Consider the following 13,091-nt stretch of genomic DNA (forward strand, 5'->3'; position numbering starts at 1 on the left):
GCAGAATGACTAGCTCATCATACAAACAGATATTTAAATGAAGTTATACAATCTTCCAGTTCACATGACAATTTTGCTAGCACTAGTGTGAATTTTTTGCAAGGTTTGCACCCACTTTTGGAACAGCTTTGTTTTAAAGACTAAGCAAACCAGAACGATAATTATTGATATGTATTTTTATATTTGCTTTGATTGTTTAAAACAAATTTATAAAAATGCCAGGCTAAAGCCTGTCTTGTCACCTTGGAGTAACCCAGTGATGAATGATATATATATATAAACACCAAAATATCTTTTACACTCTCTCTCCATTTAGAAACATTTCTTCCTCATGCTACTTGCGATGCAGCCAATAAATCCCTCAACATACTGGGATGTGAGTGGCATATAACTCTAATTTCATTTTGCTTTTAATCTTTGCATTTCCAAAACAAAACAACGACCCAGATAGTCACTATAATGGCCCACATTTCTTGTGACTCTCTCTCTCTGACCCTTAAAGTATTGTGGACATTTCACTTGCCAGTCCTACTGAAATCCAAGTGTCAAATGACCAACTTCAAATCACTGGCTGGCCCTCTTCTGACCGGAACGCCAGGCTTCTCTCTTTGCATTGCAGTGAAGTTTTGATCTTGAGATATCGGGTCAAGATACAGCTACACCATGGGCTGCCAGCAGTTAGATGTGATAAACACACTTTTACTGACCAGTAATTGCCAACTGGGCTACAATCTCTGTTTGCCATGCTATTTGCCATCACTGACTTTCTATTTCCTTTTACTCTCTAAGAAAGACTACTTTGCTGTAGAAAAAAAACCTAACTCCATCTTTTCTGCCCTGTTGTCTTACTTGAGAATGGAGAAGGGGATTCTTTCAAACTTCAGTTGATAAGCCTGGATTTGTTTTTACATATGTTTCTTTTCCAGCTCTTGAAACTGCAATATACCATACATAAAGTACTGACGTTTTAGTCTACTTTCATTAAAATCTCAATCAAACACCACTTGGCTTTGAAGTAAGCTGTCTATACTGCCTGTGTGGTTGTGAGTGTTTTGGGGGCTATAAGTATAGAGGTAGGCTTACTTTTCAGTTCTAGTTCTTAGAGGTCATAGGGTCACAGGAAAATCCAGGTTGGATGGGAGCTCAGGAGATCTCCAATCTCCTGCTCACAGCAGGGTCAGCTATGAGATCAGGCCAGGTTGCTCAGGGCTTTCTCCAGGCAGGTCTGGAAAACCTCCAAGGCTGGAGACTGCACAGCCTCTCTGGGCAGCCTGTTCCACTGCTTCTCTGTCCTCTTGATGAAAAAGGTCATCCTTATATCCAGTCTGAACTGCTCTTGTTTCAACATGTGCCCTGTGTCTCTTGTGCTCCTACCATGTGCCGCTGGGTACAGCCTGGCTCCTTCATCTTGATGACCTCCTTGCAGACACCAGCAGACTGCTGTTAGGTGCCCCTGAAGCTGCCCCTTCTCCAGGCTGAACAAACTCAGCTCCCTCAGCCTCTCCTCACAGGGCAGGTGCTCCAGCCCCCCACCATCCTGGTGGCCCTCTGCTGGGCGCACTCCAGTTTATGGATGACTTTCCTGTATTGGGGCTCCCAAAACTGGATGCAGTGCTCCAGGTGTGGTCTCACAAGTGCTGAGTGTGTACTGGCCATGCCCCTGTTAATACGGCCCCGGATGCTGCTGGCCTTCTTTGCTGCCAGGGCACGTTGCCGGCTCCCGTTCAGCTTGCTGTCCAGCAAGATCCCCGGTCCCTTTCAGCCAGTGGGTCCCCAGCCTGTATCGTTGCAGGGGACTCTTCCTTCCCAGGTGCAGGGCTCTGCATTTGTCCTTGCTGAATTTCATCAGGGGCCTGCTGACCCCTTCCTCCAGCCTGCCTAGGTCCCTCTGGATGGCAGCCCTGCTCTCGAGTGTATCAGCTCGTTGCCCCGATTTTGTATCAACTGCAAACTTGACAAGAGTTCACTCAGTCATCTCCTCCAGGTCATTTATAAAGACATTACATAGGTCCTTAATTTTAAAAATTGGAAAAATATTTTAATAGACAAAGTATAGAACACTGAGAAAGCCATTATAATCTCTTTTTCTTGTCCTTAAGTTATATTGCAGTTTGTTGTGTTGTCTGTTCCATAGTACAGTATCTGATTTATTCTGAGCTGAGAATGTGCAGGCTTTCAGAAGTTTGCAAAATTTGCTTTTTGCTATCATGTGAGCAGTGCATCCTGTTGAGCAAATATAGATTGGCCCCATGAATATGACATTAGTTTATAGGCCACTGATGAAGGGAGTTGATAAGATCCCTTCAGTAGATCAAAACATGTACAACTGTATACAATGCTTCATTTTCATTTTTCAGGACATCACAGGAAGCTGAAAAATTAGTGTTCTAGCAAAGGAAAAAATGTAGTACCTTAGCCAAAATATTTAAACACCACTGATTTCAAAATATCTGTCTGTGCTCCTTTTGTGGCCTATGCTTGGCATTGAGAAGGAATGGCACCAAGCAAGCAAACAAACAAACAAACAGCAGTTTTCATTAAGCCCCCCGAGTTCTGACTCTGCCCCTCCTTCCCGGGTTTGTCTAGCCACTGAGTCATTGAGCGTACAGTATTGTGTAACTTTCGTTTCTGTGGAGGCTTGTTATATTAGAAAAATTGTTCCAAAGAAAGCAACAATTATGACATAAGCACATCTGGCTCTTGCAAATTATTCTTTATTAAGCTTTCATTTAATTACATGTGCTGAAAGGTCTGCTTTTGATTACTGTAATTTTTTTTATTTGTCCATCTGAATGATAGTAATGTTGGAAATTACATACAAACCACCTGGCTTTTTTCTCACTAATAAGGCAAAGTTTATATAGATTTATGTGCAGAAGAGGGATTAGGATCTTCCCTGTTTATGGCAGAAGAATTATTGCTGATGCTAATTCAAGGTGAGGGTTTAAATTTGGTCACTGGAAGGAAATTAAACCTATTTGATTTTTTTTTCAGGAAACACTTCAGATTGGTAGGAATAGTTTACTTTAATATACACATCTCTTATGATGTTTCAGGTAAACTTTTTGAAAAATTGGATGCATATTCATATGGGTGTTTTTGTATTTTCATTACTATTTACAGGAATTTGTAAGGCCTACATTCTTATTAACATTCATAGAAGTTAAAAATCTCTGTACAGTGAGATGGAAACACACCCTGTTGTCTCTTTTACCTTTCATTGCTATCCAGAGAACATTCAGCATTGCATTTCAGTAGCAAACGATTCACGTGTCAGCTCCCAGTAGAGGTTCTGTAGTTGATGGATAGTTTCTGGGTAAGTAGACAAAGGCCTGAAGCATTAATTGTTTTTGACAGGGGTTGAAAGCTCTTTCTTATAAGCAGTCTTATAATATTGCCAATTTTTTTTGCATATTTGGGCACAATATAACTTTTTGCTCTTTGCTGTGACACTCATTAACAAGAGGGGGGAAAAAACAGCTAAAAGTCAAATTAAGAAAAAAAGGCGTTGGTGTGTCTGGGTCTCAGAAACTTTCTAGGTTTTTTTTTTTCCTCTTTGCAAATAACGAGAAGGAAAAACTATAAAATGCTGAAAAAATTCTCTAATTCCTTTAAGAGAAGAAACAAAGGACAATAAAAATTGTGTAAACTTACTGTTTCTCTTTTAGGAATGTTGCAGGAATATACTGTATATCTTCTTTTCTTCCAGCAACTGTATGCAGCTCAGCTGGCTAGCATGCAAGTTTCTCCTGGAGCCAAGATGCCATCTACTCCGCAGCCACCAAATACGACAGGGGCGCTCTCACCCACTGGCATGAAAAATGAGAAGAGAGGGACCAGCCCGGTAACTCAAGTTAAGGTATTTTTCAAGGAAGAAAAAAATGGGTGTTTGAAAAGGGCAGTGAAATTAAAGGGTCTACGTAACTGTTTTAACAGTTGGAAGTTCAACCACATGAAAGCTGTTCAATATTCAAATAAAATGTTCATTTTTAGTGCTGTATTATCAGTACAGAGAATGGAAGAGAAAGTATTTGCTTCTTGCTTCCAAAAATATCAGGCATCCCTCTTCCTACCATGTGCATCAGTGCAGATTCATCCCTAAAATGTGACATTCTCAAGATTTCAGTTTGCAATCTAGTAATGTGCCTAAATAGCGTCCATTTCATGCCTTGTTTCAAATCGAACATTTGAATATCTTAAAATATGGTGCTAGCTTACATTGTTAGGGCAAGAGAGACTGTAGATCTTCTAATTATTTTACAAATTCCAAGCTGTACTTTCTCCACAATTTTGGAAAAAGCCTCCCATAAAAATAAAATGCAAGTCAGGACTCCGGGGAAAACATTGTGTCAGAGCAGCTAGGTTTGACTCTTGCTGATTTTGCAGAGCTACTGACAAGCGGGCTGCTCCGCGCTGGTGCTGTGCCCTTGCTGAATGCTTGTGCCTGCTCATTCTCACTTGCTTAGAAGCAGGCAGCTACAACACGAACATCGGGCACCCCTCGAAATCTGTGGTGCGGCTAGTCCCTTTGGGGGGAACTGGCTTGCTTTTATTGCTATGTTTTCCCGTGGTTGTTCTGAGTTTCACGAGAGCAAATAACTTGGAAAACAATTTACTTCAAACTATTAAATTCCTATTTGGGGGAAAAAAAGCATACAGATACTTCATCATTTTGAATGATAGCACTGTAGATGCAGAAATATTGAAATAGATCTAAGGAAGGTATATAGTGACTTTCTGTTGAGAGAAAATGTGGTTTTTGGTAATTACTAAAGCCATATAGGCACACAAGTCTTAGTCTCAAATCAGCCTGGGAAGATTTTACTCACCTGAGGTGAGAGTTTCTTTTTTTCATTTTTTGACACGAGAATAAAATATCATTCGTTTTTTCATTATCATCAATCATTGTGGTAAAGTGTGGGTGAGCAGATATTTCTGCCTGGGCTGATAAATTTCCATGACACTTTTTTGCTAGGCTGAGAGTACTAATAAATAAAAACTATTCCATTATGGCCAGATCTAACATTTGTTTAGCAAAGCATTCACTTTACTTAACTGTAGATACATATTAGTCTAATATTTTACCTCTTGTAATCCAGTGCCAGGCTTGAGAGCAGTCAGTGAAAGTCACTGCAAATGCAGAGCTTGTTATGGTCAATACAGAAGCCACCAAAAGCAAAGGCCAACTGTTTCAGCAAAGTTGCCATAGTACAGCGATACCTAACACCAGTGATTTATGGTATTGAGAATATACTACTGACTACTTTAATGTGAAAAAGTAATTTCATAAGTGAGTGAGCCAAATGGATCTACACCAAACCAAACCTTTACTGTATGAGTAAAATTTTCCCCGGTTAAATTTAAGCACATATCTCCTTGAACCAAGGCCAATACCATTCCAGCTTTGTGGCCAGCTGAGTCCTATTACTGACTTGACCACATGCAAATTCTTGGGGGTTTCCCTACATAATTTAACTTGAATGGACTGAAATATATGTTAATAAAAAAAGAAGCTTTTTTATACTTAGTTTATTAAGCACACTATTGCATTGAAAATATTAAAGGTAAACTAGAAGTGCTTACTATAGACAAATACCAACAGATAACAAAAAATTACATATAATACTCTAATAAACTAGAATTTGTATGCTGTCTTTGCAAATACTGTTACCTTTGCAGGACATGGCAGTTTTGGTGGTCATGCGTTGCTTAACAAACCCTTTATGTATTTTGTTTGTTTAAACAGTCATTTGTATGTAATGCTACAATACTATGTTCATTATTTATAGAACTACTGGGATACTTTTACAGGATTCAGATCTCTCAAAAAATAAAGATAGGTCTTTCAAGTCTGTGACCAGAATGCTTTCCAGCTTTTCAGTGGCTTCGCAGCAATGAGAATGCTCTCTACGAAGAACAAGCAAACAGGTTCTGGCAGTGGTCAGAGTTCTCTTCCCATGGTGGTATCATCAGTACTACTAGACAGAAAAGTATTTAGAAGTTGAATGTGGTAGCACAGGTTTGTATGTGTGCATGCTCACAGGCCCTAATCCTGCAAATGTAGTATTGCAAAAGGAGCTCTGGACTCTCACAAAACTTTGTTGAAGCCAGTCGGTGTCTGTGCAGGGAAACAGCTGCCAGTAAGGTGGCTGCAAAGCACAAGAAGGTACTGTGTGCCTTGCCTTACAGAACTAGGCAGCGAAACCTTTGTGTTTCTGCTTTCACTTGGACTCTGAACAGGTGTGGGCATTTGTGTGCACTGCAAGGTCAGGGAAAATAAAAATGTCACACAGTTTTATGGAAATATTTCAAAGCTGAAAATACGATGGCATTATAAATACCTGTTTGTTACATTCGCCTGTTTAATGCATTGTGTATGATTACATGTACTTTGCTAAATCACTGCTTGACACTAAGGAGAATGGAAAAGATGAGCTAATGTAGTGTATTATTGTATTCTGTCATATATTTCTAAGCTTTGAAGTGATCACTGCTGTGTTTTAAAATATAGACCATACTCTCTTATAGTCAGCATAATTCTGCCTTGGGCATGTTTTAAATGAGAGATCTCTGTCTTACTGGGCTCTTTAATGACAGAAAAATCACTGTTTCACAGTTTTTCAAATGCTCTGTCTTGCTGGTTGCTAACATATTATGCAAAAGGGACAAGCCCAAAGAATGGGAAGGAGGTTACATTGTGAATATCCACCCTGATCAAAAAAATTAATTACTTGAATGAGGCTTCTTCCAAAAGTTAAGTGGTTTCTCAAGGTGCACTTATTCTCTTATAGCACTGAGACAAGATATATGTCAAAGAGTAAGTTTCTTCTGTAATTACTTGCATACAAAAAGTATCAAAATATAAAAGTATGCTGACACTGGATTTACATATCCATATGAAATATTCCTTGTCTTTATGAAAATAAACATACAGATACAGTAAAGACTGAATGTGGCAGAAATAATTACAGAATACAGAAATAATTACAAAAATATAAAACAGTCATGAAGCAGAATTGCATTTACATGAAATCTGTCAAAAATACATGACATACTTGAATAATAAAATACTGTAAAATATACAACATTAAATAGTATAAAATAAAGTATATTTTAAAATACATACAATATGAATTGATTAATGTGGTAAGTCAAGGAATTCAAATTCACTTATCTTCCATTATGGGAAAACAGCATAAACAAAACATACACTCAAAATAAGATGTATGGAATATATAAGTCAGTAGCAGCATTAAATATGGGCCAAAGAACTGCCAGGGGTCTCCAAATGTTTCTTTCATAGAAGTACTTCTGATTGCTTAGTTTCTAATACATTTAAAATTAAGCTACATAACTTAATTTTATAGTGCCAGGAACTTTTCAAATCGAACCAATGCAAAAGCATTACTGAGCTGCTGGAAATTTTAAATAATTCTTTGTAAATGCCCTAGGTTAATTTAGTTCTCTGAAAACACATTAGGAAATTAAGCTGTAATGTGAGCTAACTCAAATTTTAATTTGGCAAAAAGAACGATCCAGCCACATACTTAATGTAAATAGAAGCATAACACTGAGAAATTAATGAGGTTTCCTTTCGTTGAATCTTAAAGGAGGCAGATAATTAGCTTCTTTTGTTATTACTGCAGGAGAATGTGGTATTGTCTTGAAGGTGTAAAATAACTGCAGCTTGCAAAATGATGTGTTCATTTGTCTTTTTCTAATAATTATTTACATTAAACTCTTGTAGGATGAAGCAGCCCAGCCACTGAATCTTTCAGCTCGACCCAAGACAGCCGAACTTGTCAAATCCCCGACATCTCCAACACAGAACCTCTTTCCAGCTAGTAAAAGCAGTCCGGTGACTGTGACAAGTAAGAGCGGCATCCCCAGCCCCCTCGGTGGAGCTCTGGGAAGAGGATCCTCTATAGGTAAATCTGCCAGGGGAAAGGAGAAGCTGGTGTTTTTCCTGTGTGAAAATCTCAGCTTGAGAACACTCACAACATCTGATTTAAGTACATATCTGGATCTACATCTCTGTTTAAAATGAAAAAAAAAATCAAAAAAGGTTGTCAAATACCTCTTGTATTCCAGGGACTTACAAGAGTAACCAAAATGATGCAATAGTGATATTTATCTACAGGAAATATGGCAAATGAATGTACAACGTAAGAAATATATCTATGTATGTATACATAAATATTTAATGCATATAAACGTGTATAAAGGTTTGTGTAAGTATCTTCTCCAAACACATCAATTAGGTGCATACATGCAAAGTTATCTTTTCAATTTTGGCCTCTGGGTTAGACAAACAAAAAAAATAGCTTTGCATGCATGCAGAGCCTGATTAGGTATTAGAAACACACACGTGATGGCCCCTGTGATTAATTCAGTCTAGTGAGACAGTGCACATACCTTAAACTAAGCATGTTTTTAAGCATTTTTTTTGAACCAGGGCAAGGGAACATTCAGTATTGCTTACAGTAAACCAGAAGTTAGACAAGAAGGTAACTCCAAATGTGGTTGTCAGCTATTCAGCCCAGATATATCATTAGTTCTACCCATAACCACATTCTGAAAGAAACATAATCCTCAGTATTCTGAGTATTAAATTTGTTTTACCAGGACCATATTCTGAATATATTAATTTTTTAATAAAGACAAAAAGGCTTCAGTCCAGCTAATTCATATCCTTTTATTATTTGTTCATGCATCTGACATTTTTTTTTAATTCAGATAGTTACAGATAGGGAATTTTTGATCCATGTTTAAGATTCTTTAATTAAGAAATAAAGCTTACTAAATAATGAAACAAAACTGATCTGAAAACTATGTATGAAGACTACCTTAACCAGTCAAGAAACAGAATCAAGAGCTCTAAAATTTAATGATCACAGCCCTAAAGTTCAAACAGTAAATTTTAACAGTTACTAAATACTTACTACAAACCACTTATTCACACTCTGTAGTTCAAGTGTACTTGTAAATATATAGAAACACTTGTGAATAATGAACAGATATATTAAATACATACATTAAATATATAAAAATTACAATTTGTTCCATTCTCAAAACACTTGGGAACATCATGATCTCTAAAAGTTTCTGCAGAAAGATAGATATTCTTCCTGTCAATTTATTTCTGGCTACCACTACAGTAGCTAGCATTAGAAAGCGGCACATCTGTTTGAACTGAAAGACCATTCTAGTGAGATGGATAGGCAAGATAGGCCTAGGATGTGAATATTTTTAATGTAAAGACATAAAAATTTTCCTCTTGGTCCTAAAGTATAAAAGAAGCCTGGGGGAAAATTGTCAAAACTCAGCAGGAAACATGGGATCTTCTGCTCCATTTTTTAGATAAATTGAGGTGATTGGGAGTCTAAATCTTATTACAAGTCAGACAAATTTTGTTCGCAACTCATTTAGGCTCCAAAAGGGAACTTAGGTGGCTAACTCATGCCCAAGAAGAGCAATTGCTGCTCCCTAACATGAAGTTATTATGAGGAGTGCTTCAGTTCTGACAGAAAACATCACAGCTTGATCACATCTATTCTCATCTAGAGAATCAGCTGCCCTAAATCCTAACTTTTTGATTTTAAGAGAATTTAGGGTCCTTTGTGGTTGAGATTTGCTATATATTCCTTAGCTGAACTGCAGTGGAATCAAAAGAATTGAAGCAAGTAGGAAAATTATCTTGAAGAAGAATTCCAGGTCTTAGCCTGTTTGCTATTTTTTTAGTGGAGTGTTACTAAGTTCCCAAATCACACTAGAGCTTTTATAAAAGACATTTGCATATCAGGCAGGATTGCTCAAAGTTCCTATCCAGCAGGTATATACATGATATAGATATGGGTATATGTATATTCACAGATATATCCATGTTCTGTATAATGGAAACTCCCATAAAAGTACAGGTGGATCAAGTTAAAGGTTCCCCACAGCAACATGGAACTACCAGTCACCGAATAATTGTTGTCTTTTGGTCTAAAATCAAAAAGTATATCTGGGGTACTAATCTTTACCTCTAAGATGTATTTTAAGATGCCAGGGAAATGTTTCATGTGAGTTTGCTCTATGTTTAAAAGGTTCTATTTCTGTCCAGCGTGCGTAATAGAAAATAAATAAATATTTTCTCTTCACTTTAGACTCATGTTAAGGTTATAACATGCTCTGTCCCCTGCTATTAACTGTAGATGCTCTTTCTGAAATTGGAAGCTGAATATATGGAGCGATGGTTGTCTCTTGATAAAGAAATTCTAAAAATTGACATGTACTTCCATGGCCAAGTAAATAAGATTTCTTTCTCCTTCTTTGTTCATTTTTTATCTCTTAAAATTTCAAAGGCTGCCCACTTAAGCTTCAGACTAGTGTTACGTTAAACATATTTAACCTTAAACTTTGAGTCCATGGGTCTGTTGCTACATATCAGGCTATGTCAAGGTTTCAGTGGTTGTATTTATAACATAGCAAAACCAGTGCACAGGCTAATCAGTCAAGTCTATAGATTAATTCAGCCTTCAAAAAGACAATTATCACTCCTCCTCCTCCTCCTCCTTCTGCAGAAGTTAGTCAGCTCTAAGTGGATGAGAGCTAGATTTTGATATGGATGGTTGCCTAAATAAAGTGTGTTCTGTTTATAGATATCCTTTCCAGTCTTAACTCACCTGCCCTATTTGGGGACCAGGACACAGTAATGAAAGCCATTCAGGAGGCTCGAAAAATGAGAGAGCAGATCCAAAGGGAGCAGCAGCAGCAGCAGCAGCCGCATGGTGTTGATGGAAAATTGCCCTCCATGAATAACATGGGTCTAAACAACTGCAGGAATGAAAAGGTAATGTCTCCTATTGCCACACTGTCTGTCATTCATTCTTTTTTTTTTCCCAGCAAACAGCTTCTTATTTTTATATAAAATTTCTTTTTTACAGCTTTTAGCCATCTCTGATTTTACGTTAAATACAGCTTGTCACTTCAGAGTGCTGTGCCACAAACTTCTCTACCTTTACATGACAGCATTCAAAAGACCAGTCCTATGCACTACACATGGTTAAACATGCATATGACATGTGGAAAAGTAATTGGGTGAAGCTAGCATGGTCTGTGGTCATTAGATTTTGAATGGTGCTTTTGAGGATGATTGGCTTGACAAATATGACAGAAACACTATTTGTGTACTAGTGTGGTTGAGTAGTACAATACCATTGAACATATGTGAGTGTGCTTGAATCTGTGACTCAGATTCAACAAGGTATTTAGGCTCGAAACAGTGCTTTTGGCTGTTGGCTTCAATGGGAAATTAGGGACCGAAGTTCTTTGTTGAATCTTGGCCGTAGTTTCCAAACAGTAAAAGGGCGATGGGGTCCCACAATAAAATGGTAAATTAGGGAAAGTGGGGAGAGAGCAAGGCCAGCATTGGACTGAGCAAGGTAACATTCAGTTTACAAAATAGCAGGATCATACACTGAAGGAGAGGAGCAGTTTTTGTCACATAAACTGAAGGACTGCACGGAGGAAAAAGAGTTCTCTTGGAGAATTCTCTATATCCATGTAGTCCTGCTCTGTGGCCTTTCCAAGGTCTGGGAGAGCTGCTCGGGGAGCAGGTCCCTCTGTGTGTGTCTGAGCCAGTGAACGCTGAATCATGTAACTGGCTGAGCTATAAGGCAGCCCTTTGGATGAAGAATGCTGTTCTGTTGCCTTCCCTAGGGGTGGCTTTTCCTGCAAAAAATACAGCATGCATGTTATTTTCCACCACTGACACAAAATCGGTTACATACCACGATACTTATTGTACATTCCAGATTCCATATAACTAGAAAGGAAGAAGTATTTCTGCTAGTGCTAGTTTAAATGACAGCATTTAAAACTCACTTAATACAGATGGATACTATGAAAAACATGGAAACTGATCAAGCAGGCCATATTCAGACAAAACTCTAATTGTAAAGTCACTGTTTATCTTAACTAACTGAGAGGTAGGGTACTAAAGCCCAAGTTATAAAAATAAAATAAATGTCACACTTATGATCAGTATGAGGAGTTTATAAAATAATGCTTATTTTAAAATGTATTTTATGAGTTTCAGTGACTTGACATTTAAAAATATCCAACACACTGTAAGAGCTATTAAAGGAATTCTTAACATTTGATTTGACTTTGAAAAGTAAGTATAAAAACAGCATCCACTTACTTATCAAGTCTGCTCCCTGAGTATTTTCAGTACCACATTTACGTCTTGTATTGGATATAATAAGTTTCTATATCCTCTTTCACCTTTTATAGCAAAGCCAGTAAAGATTTCAGTGAATGATCTGGAATTTCTTTGTTGTGCAGGTTAATTGCAATACACAATTGCATGTAGGAACAACAGAGATCGACTTACAGGTTCCAGGGTGAGGTTGTATGTTAGGCAGTCAGAGAAAAGAAAATCTTTTTACTTGCAAATTTAGCAGAGTCAATGGGAAGCCTTTAAAAGTATAAACAACAGCATTCTCAAATGCCATCGTTTTGGGGGAGACTTTTCGGGGTAGCGCTGGTGATTTCTAAACTCTTAAGAATAAATTAGCAGTAAACAAATACGTTTTTAAATCTTTCAGTGTCCTTATATAATCCTGCACGTTTTATTTACTGTATTTACAGAATGAGCCATTAAGGCAGGAAAAAGTTTTAGGATATACTCTGTTTTTACTTTTGGCTTGTTAATTTGTCATTCTTGTTCTGTAGATGCAAGAAGGGCAGGGTTTACAAAAGACTGGCATATAAATTAGTCATTTTAAATGATGACATGTCCCCACTCTCTATTCTAAATAAAATAAAATAATTAATTCAAAGTCATGAATACTAAAGGAATGTATTTATATTTTATAGGAAGTATAAAATGTAGTAAAAACAGAAGCATACTTTGCACAAATAGCATTCTAGAGCACTCTTTTCTTCCCCTTTATTCTCCCCCATTTCAATTTTTACATTGATGATATATTCTTTTTACTCTAAAATGATGGGCAGGATGATCAAAATGGAGGGGGGGAATGATAGATCACTTCAGAAACAAAAACATAATTTTGCAATAATTGTAGGCCAAGAAGATGGTGTAT

At 37.4% G+C, this 13,091-nt stretch overlaps 1 protein-coding gene across 14 annotated transcripts in view; it reads left to right on the forward strand.

Annotated features, from left to right (window-relative positions):
* Positions 1-13,091, forward strand: part of SOX6 (SRY-box transcription factor 6) — a 381,215-nt gene that overhangs the window by 310,318 nt on the left and 57,806 nt on the right. For all 14 annotated transcript variants that reach the window (XM_067296074.1, XM_067296075.1, XM_067296072.1 and 11 more), the window contains 3 exons: positions 3,710-3,859; positions 7,748-7,928; positions 10,644-10,834. In XM_067296074.1, coding sequence (XP_067152175.1) covers positions 3,710-3,859; positions 7,748-7,928; positions 10,644-10,834 — 522 coding nt within the window. The remainder of the gene's footprint in view (positions 1-3,709; positions 3,860-7,747; positions 7,929-10,643; positions 10,835-13,091) is intronic.

Source organism: Apteryx mantelli, chromosome 4 (assembly GCF_036417845.1).
Source record: "Apteryx mantelli isolate bAptMan1 chromosome 4, bAptMan1.hap1, whole genome shotgun sequence".
NCBI lineage: Eukaryota > Metazoa > Chordata > Aves > Apterygiformes > Apterygidae > Apteryx > Apteryx mantelli.